Consider the following 8,488-nt stretch of genomic DNA (forward strand, 5'->3'; position numbering starts at 1 on the left):
GGACTAGGGCAAAGGGTTGGAGTGCGATGGGGGGTGAGGGCACAGGGCTGAGGGCCCTGGGGTGGGGCTGGGGTTGAGGGGCTCAGAGCAAGAGCAGAGGGTTGGGGTGCAGAGGGCTGAGGGCTCTGGCTGGGGGTGCGGGCTCTGGGGTGGGGCTAGGATGAGGAGTTTGGAGTGCAGTGGGTCTCCCCCGGGCTACGGTGAGGATAGAGAGGATTCCACCCCAGCTCTCTCCCCACAGCACCACAGTTCCAGGGCGGGCTGGGGAAGGGCACCTGTTCCCCAGCCGCACTAGGTTCGGGGCCAGGCTGGGTCAGGGCCAGGGGAGGGGCACCTGTCCCCTGGCCGCATCAGGTTCGGGGCAGGCCGGGGGAGGGGTGCCTGTCCCCCAGCCGCAGCAGGTCCAGGGCTGGGCTGGAGGAGGAGCGCTTTGGCAGGTCCGGGGCTTGGGAAGAGGCACCTCTCCCCACTGCAGCCCTGAGTGCATGTGCGGCGCTAAATAGGCAGCTGCACTGCCGCACAGCTTAGCAGAAACTTAGCTTGCTGCATCAGTTATGAAAGTTAAAAAAAAATTGGTTAAGCTCCGGCACCCAATTGCTTGAGCACCGGCAACTTTTTCTTTACAAATTAAGAACTCTGCTGTGCAGGAGAGCTGCCCTTCATTGTTCTCTGGGACTCACCTTTCCTCTACCCACTTCCAGTGCTAGTGATCTGGTGTAAACATACAGTGGCAATAAGGAGGGAGGTAGACCAGACTTGGAGGAAGATTGAAAGAGAGAGTACATGTGAAAGGCAGAACACCTGTGTAGGATCAGAGACAATTATGAATGTAGGATATGGAATAAATGAGGAGAGGAAAGAAGGAAAGGAAATATATTAATGAAGAGATGAATGAAACAAGGGAGGAGATGTGAATAGCAGAGACCAACCTCACATTCCAACAAAAAAGTCATGTGAACATGACTGCCTGTGTGTATTTGTTTTAAATAAAAATTACTAGCAAATGCAAACAGAATATTTTCCCCTCCCAGGAGGATTCCTTTCAGGAATAGATTCCATCTTCCAAAACACTGAGTTTTGAGAAATGAAGCAACATCTCAACCTGTTCATTATCTTGTTTGGGTCCCCCTCAAACTCAAGTACAGGTGTCAGCCAAATGGCACAACATGAGCAGGAAAGTTATATTTTACCTTTAAGGGCCTGGTAAAACATCCATTATACAAATTTGACAGGTTAAATGTTTAGAGGACAAGATTTATGCGGTATTATTTGGTTAAAAACTCAAGACATGCTTTGGGCATTCAACACATTTGAGAAATATACAGTGAATTCAGGTTAGCTTTAAATAGTTTGCAGTTTACAAGTGTTTTGTAAAGGAAGCTTTCACACTTAGATATGCCAAAAAACCAAGAAGGACCTAGGACTATGGAACTTACTCCTGCAAGAGGCAAGAATGACCAGACTTCACCATTCATGTCTTTGACCTAACTTTGCCATAAGTTCCTCACACATTCCAACAACAAACGTGTAAACTAAAGATGCTAGTTTTCCTTCAGCCTGGGAAGGAAGGGAGACTCACTTCTATTTTTAAATATTTGGTAGGTGCTCTTATACTAGTACATATATTTAAGTCTCTAGACAGATAAAGGATGATCCTCTCCTTGATTTATCCACTAGTACCTAGGTTAAAAGGCTCAGGAACAGCAACCAAATTACAACCTGTAAGTACTGCTACATCTGTCCTGATCCAATGTTAAGTGATTATTTAGCTCTAGAAAAGGATGTCTGAAGGAATCCCTGAGGTGACAGCCATCTTCACCACATTTCCAACAGTTACAAATTCAAAGCAAGGTCCAAAGGCAGGACAAAGAAAGCAGTAAAAGTTAAGTAAGGCACAAAAACAGCCTATTAGTAAGGACATGCCCTAAGTGGATTCTGAATTCAGGCCTGTTCAGCTATGCAGTTTTCCATTTGGGTAGCATGACCAATGTTTATTTGATTATTGGTTTTCAATCAGCACATAGATGAATTACTAGAAATTTCAGATTCAGAACAGTTTTTTGACCAAAGTATCATGAACAAATACAGAATTCTATTCTAAACCATATCAAAGTATTTTAGTCTTCTGAACTACCTGTAAAGATTTTTATATTGTAATAAGATTTACTTACCCTCCATCGGGACACTAATCCACCCATTTTTTAATTTGTGGAAATAGGTTGTTTTGGTTGCTTATAACAATCTTCTGATGGAATTCACAGCTAGAAGTAAAGCATTACTGTTTAAGAATACGCCAAAAGTACATTTTAAGATGTTTAAGGTGATATTTCACAATTGCATTCTAGAATATAAATTAAATAACACTGCATACAGGTGTCTATCATCTTCAAATTCTTCACATTATCCTGCACTCCAGCCACCAGTTTTAGAACCTCTTTGTATTGTTAAGTCATTCTACTAATTAGCCTACCAAGATTGTGGGCAAGTTTATGTTTTGCTTTGGAGATATCTATCTACAAGCAAAATACAAAATAACTAGTAGTCAGAGACCCAAGCCCTTGTCTTCATTTAAGTGCCACAAAAGTTATAATTTAGCAAATGAGAATTATTTAACTGCTATATAATTTAATTAGCCATAAATTAATTCCAACTGCAGATTATTTAAAATTCAGACCACATTAAAAAAAAAAATCGAACTTGTCAAATTCAAATTTAATGTGAATTGAATACTCTTGTGATGTGTCAGATTGGCCTCTCTTTGTGCCCAGAAGATATACATTCCAGCCAGCAGCAGTGCAATGGTGCAGCGATAGGTCAGTCTCCAGGTCCAGCTGTCTGCCAAGACTGACAAGGATTCCAATCAGCAAAAATCGTAATGTAGTTTTTACTATATGGATGCTTCACTGAAAAATGGAATAGCCACCAAATTACTTCAGAAACCAATGAACAACAATCATAAACCAACAACCTTCAGCCACGAGCTTGCTGAGATGGGTTCAGACAGAATTACAGATGAAAGATTGTATATTTTGCTACCATTTTAGTCCCTCAATTTAGAATTTTTATCTATAAATAAGTGAGAAAAAATTAAGTTATAAATTCCTATTTGTAATAACCAGGGATTCTAGAAATCCCTTTGCCATGGAAAAACAAGGAATTTGCATTTTTATAGAGAATCTTTAATTTTTACATTTTGTAAAAAAATAAATAAATATATATATAATTTTTATCTATATATATAAAAACCCCATATATCCGAGCCTCCATTATCCAGCTCTCCGTATTAACGGCACCACCAGCCGCCCGAGGCTGACAGTGACGGGGGCTTGGGCATCTATGGTTCAGATGATACAGAGAGGCAGATAATGGAGGCTCAGATAAATGGGGTTCTACAGTCCATCAATAAAACATTGTGTTCAACAGATAGACCTATATATATCATGGCTAGGGAAACTAAAGTTCAGCATTTCATTTTAATTGTGGAAAAATACGGATTTTTATGGAGTTTTTTAATCAGAGAATTTGGGGGAGGTTTTAATCACAGAAAGCTAGGATCCCTGGTAATAATCCCAACCCCAAAACAAGGGTTTGTACCAAGTGTTTTGAACTCAGGAAATTGAAGTGACACTGTCTCTAAGAGAAATATTCCTTCATTTTAGCAAAGGTATTAAATTACCATTACTAATTATCTGTGGCCAAATTAAAGATACAGAAACTCCATCTAGATCCAGATTTCTTCTCAAAAAGTTTAAGAGGTTGTCAGAACAAGTAATAATACAGTACACATAGCACTCACTACAGCTAATACTGCTTTAGCTAAGTACCTCTTCACCGTTTAAGAAAACCAAAAATTTCCATGGAAGTCAGAACTATGAGAATGCAGTTAAGTCTTATTTTCTGAAAACAAACCTTAAAGATGTTAAGAAAAATCAGTATTTGAACTACTGCCAAATTAATGCAAAAGAACAGATGGACAGATCAACTTTGCTGCTGCCAAATGACTAATCAAGAGGGGTGAGCTGCAGAAAAGGAAAAGCACAACTACTTTCTGGGTCCCTTAGATTTACCCTGTGGATAGCCACTACTACTACTACTACTACTACTACTACTACTACTACTACTACTAGAGACCACAATGAAAGAGTAATATATTTGTTTTTAACAAAACTTTTTTTAGCATTAAGTTTATATAACATCTACTTGGCAGTCACATGCAAGGCTGTGTATGCCAAATATGTATTATATATTTGGACCATTCTGAGCAGACACTTTGCTCTTGAACACTTCTAAAAAGAGATGCTGTTTTTGTTGCAAAATCATATAAGAAGGGCTAAGCTACAATGTGTCTAATTACTCACCAGAAAGTTTGCATTCTTTAAAAGGACACAGACAATTATATTTAACTTAGTTTTATTAGTATCACTTATCTATTTTGAAACTTATTTGGCAAATATCTGAGAAATAAAGCAGGCTTGCCAAAATGCAGGTATGGATGGACACATGTTCATATGGACTAGAACTGTGACTTGCTTTAGTGTACTGTTCTGAAAAATCAGACACTTTTAAAGGAATGATATCTGATATGAACAGCTAAATTAGAGAAGCAAGTAAACTTACTACTCTTTATTTATATGACATGTATTATATTTGAAAGATTAAGCATTCCCCATTGTTTTGGTTTGCACATGAAGTACATTATCTGCCAGCCCTTCCAGTACCACTCTTCTTCCCCCGTGTCTTTCTTCTGCAGCTCTTTCACAAACAACCATAGGACAGGTTTCCTCCAGCTCCTCCATAAATACAATATCCAAGGGTCTTGCTCACTCTACTTCACACATACACCATTAACATCCTAATATCCACCATGACAAAACTTCCCCTTCCCTAGACCTGCTTCCTGTTCATGCCCTCATGCCAATAGCAAGTTACAGCTTATTTCCTCCTCTCTGTCTCCACCAGCGCGAGTAGACTTCCTCTTTTCACTCCGAGTGATAGTCAGTGCTGTGATAGAACCTACTTCCATAATCATCATCACATATTACTGAAAATGCAACTGTGTTACCATGTGCAGTATTTGCTACCCCAATGCTGCAAAGCAATAATTTAAGTGTCCAAACCTTATCAATTAAGATAAAAGTTATGTGGAAACATTTTACAGTAAATTCCTAAATTGAGAGATAAAATATGTTGACAGTATCCCTTCAACCAGATAAACTAGCTTCCGTACATTACTTTATAGTAATCAAGAAAATCTATGTGAAAACTGAATGGTTGTGAAAATTAAATGGCTGAATGAAGCAGAAGGGAAAGTTTCAGATTAAGCTTTCTTCTTTTTTTTAAGGGAATCTGACTAGTCAACTACTGAGCAGGAAATCCCACCCATATAAAACAACTGTAGGAAAAACTAATAGCAAAAATCAGAGGAATATCTGCATGCTTAATTTGGTGTTCTGCTAAACTTGTTTCGAGAATTGTGCACTTACACAGACTGCATTCTTCAGGTAAGACTGAAATATGAGCATTTTGTCTTACTTTAGAACTCTAATAGAACGCTAACCTTAAAGCAAAGATGACAAGTGTCAGACTCTCCAACAGCCCTTCGAGAAAAAATGGCGTAAAAAAAATGATATAGAAAGTCCTATATTTTCAGCTTCAGGTTTCTCCACACTGCTATAATAAATAGGTGTTTTGTAAAATGCAGGTGATCTCAAAAATCAAGTTTAGATCCTTTAATTTTGCAACCTGAAACACTTACGCACAATATTCTCAAGATATAAAGTCACCTCAATTCAGATAATGTACAAAGGGATGACTATTGAGAGTTTACAAAACTGTATGCAAGAGATTCTATTAGATGATTGCAAGGATTTTTTTTCCCCCTTCAATAGTAGACATACACAGTTTTGTTTGCAATTTTCACCAGAAAACCATTTTTGCCCATAATTCATCGATGCTTTCTCTTGACAATTCAGTGCCAATGCAACACCCACAAATGAAAAAAGTGGAAGCCCATTTTGAGTTGATTCCATTCCCTAAATCCAAATAAAATCTTTTAAAGACACCATTAACTAACAAAATATAATCCTCATAGCCTTGACTAAAAAGCCCCAATATGCTTTGTAATTAGAATCACATATGATTTGTTTCAGAGTAGCAGCCGTGTTAGTCAGTATCCGCAAAAAGAAGAACAGGAGTACTTGTGGCACCTTAGAGACTAACAAATTTATTAGAGCATAAGCTTTCGTGGACTACAGCCCACTTCTGTTATATGCATCCGAAGAAGTGGGCTGTAGTCCACGAAAGCTTATGCTCTAATACATTTGTTAGTCTCTAAGGTGCCACAAGTACTCCTGTTCTTTTTACATATGATTTGGTATTTATTCCAGATTTTTTTTTAATCTTCAAGTACTATAAAAATAGTCAAGATTGCGTAAAAACAGTTGACAACATGTTCAAATGTAGTGCCTAAATTATGTTCTTAAATCAATATTATGTCGTTGATTTAAGAGTCTAAGTTTTAGACATGCATTTTTGGCCAGTATCATCATAAGTTTTTAATTCAAGAAAGCCAACCCTGCAGAAAAGACAATTAGGTGTGGAACAGCCTGAAACAATCCAAGCTTGAGGATGGATAGACCTTTGAGACTATAATGTTAACATTTTTAAAAGTTTCCTTACCTATGTTGCAAAAACCTTAGATTACTAAACAAATTCTTAAAATCAAATCTGTTTTTCACCATTATGGCTGCCTGTTTTTGCATCTCAGTTTGAGCAATGAAAAAAGACTCCTGAACTTAATTTTAGTTGTTTTTTTCCTCCTCAAATTTCAAGTTCTTATAGATCAGCATACGCGCCAGTGTTTGGGTTGCAAACCCAGTAGAGGAACATCTGCTAAAAATCTTTCTATTGATTAGTTTTTTAAATGTCATTGGAAATATCTGATGGTGTTAAGTTTTGTAAACCCTTATTTTAAAAACAGATTTAGGATCAAACGGGACTTCAAAGATCAATTAAGGAGTTTACTGGATTCACAGTATTGAGACAGATCTGGGAACTTCCCTGTCTGGTGCAACACCATCAACCATGGTCACTCTGGTTGGCAAAACGGTCCTTAGTAGACTATGCATTTGATGATGAATTAATGAGTGGTTTGTTTAAACACCTTTTTTCAGTCTAGTTTTCTACAGCTGCCCATGAAAACAGACTAGCCAAGAGACACCAACGCTGCAGTGAGGCTACCTGTACTGAGATAGCTGTACTGGAAACTAATGTAAGCCACTCGCAACTATCTTTTGTCTGCAAATCACTTATGAAACATGCTCCCATAACACTGTGCCACCTGCTCCGTACTTTACAGAAGCAGGAACAAACCCATGGAGGCTTTCCCGGGGCCACCCCCAACGGCACAATTCTCGTGTGCGGGCACATGGAGAACAAGCTGCTGTGACAAGCTGCAGCTCTCCTGTTCTCCTCCCCCAGCCTCCCGGGTCGCCCACCGCCCCGTGCACTGGGAGCTCACTAGCAACTAGTTCCCCTGAACAGGGCGAGACCCGCCCCCATCCCCCAGCTCTTGCAGGGCGCGAGGCCTGCGCGCCAGGGAGAGGGGCCGCCTGTCAAGCCGGTTGCGGGGGAAGCTCCAGCTGCTGAGCTGAGCGCCGCCCCCTCCCGCGGGGCAGAGCGGCCAGGAACGAGGGCCGGGCCAAGGAGGGCCCCCAACTACCGTGCATCCGGGCCGCCTGCGGAACCGCCCCCGGCCGGCCAGCGCAGAGCCCCGGGATACGCTGGTACCCGAGCCGAGCCGAGCCCCCACGTACCTGCCGCGGGCCTGCCCCGCGCATCCTGCTGTCACCTCCGACGCCTCCCGCCGCCGCTGACAGGGCCGCAGACCGCCCAGCTGCTCTCCCATCAAACACCGCGCGCCGCGCGCAGCCAATCGCCGCTCCCCGAGCCCGGATCACGTGAGAGGGGAGCGCCGCCGCTGCTGTGCCAATGGCCGTCGGGGCGGCGCGGGAGCCTCGAGCCCCCCGCCGGGCCAGGGCAGAGGATGGGAGAGCGGAGGGGGCGGGTGGCTGGAGAGGGGGCACCCGGCGCGGGGACATGGCGGCTCCCGCACTCCGCCTGGCCTCGGAAAGGAGCCGGGCAAGGGGGGTTGAGGTGTTTCTCGTTCGCTCCCGCTTTTCTGAGCGTTCGCAGCGTTGCTTTTTAGTTAAGGAAGGCAGGGTCCACGCGTCGCGTGTGGGCGCTGGGAGATGCACGCGTGCTCGTGTTGACAGGTCTTTGCCGGGGAATAAATATAATGCACGTTGGTGGGTGGCTCTGTCGGCGCTCACATCTTGACAGCAGCAGCGCAGACTTCCCCGCCCGGCCCTGCCCATCTAATGAAACAGCTGTAAAGTGCTCTACACCTGCACTTCCCGGACAGATACGTTTGAGGCCAGAGAGCACATCTGAAGAAGAGGGAAAGACACAGGATAATTCAGGAGAGGAA

At 42.2% G+C, this 8,488-nt stretch overlaps 1 protein-coding gene across 10 annotated transcripts in view; it reads right to left on the reverse strand.

Moving 5' to 3' along the window:
• The window catches only part of LNPK (lunapark, ER junction formation factor), a 77,821-nt gene extending 69,868 nt beyond the window's left edge, over positions 1 to 7,953 (reverse strand). For 6 of the 10 annotated variants that reach the window (XM_065561893.1, XM_065561895.1, XM_005300439.3 and 3 more), the window contains exons 1-2: positions 7,815 to 7,953; positions 2,172 to 2,261 (exon numbers count right to left, since the gene is read on the reverse strand). In XM_065561893.1, the coding sequence (XP_065417965.1) occupies positions 2,172 to 2,198 (27 nt within the window). In that variant the 5' untranslated portion in view covers positions 2,199 to 2,261; positions 7,815 to 7,953. Of the gene's footprint in view, positions 1 to 680; positions 802 to 2,171; positions 2,262 to 7,814 lie in introns of all 10 variants that reach the window. The other 4 variants (XM_065561896.1, XM_065561891.1, XM_065561894.1 and 1 more) reach the window with 1 other exon arrangement.
• Positions 7,954 to 8,488: the final 535 nt, after the last annotated feature.

This window comes from Chrysemys picta, chromosome 11 (assembly GCF_011386835.1).
Source record: "Chrysemys picta bellii isolate R12L10 chromosome 11, ASM1138683v2, whole genome shotgun sequence".
NCBI lineage: Eukaryota > Metazoa > Chordata > Testudines > Emydidae > Chrysemys > Chrysemys picta.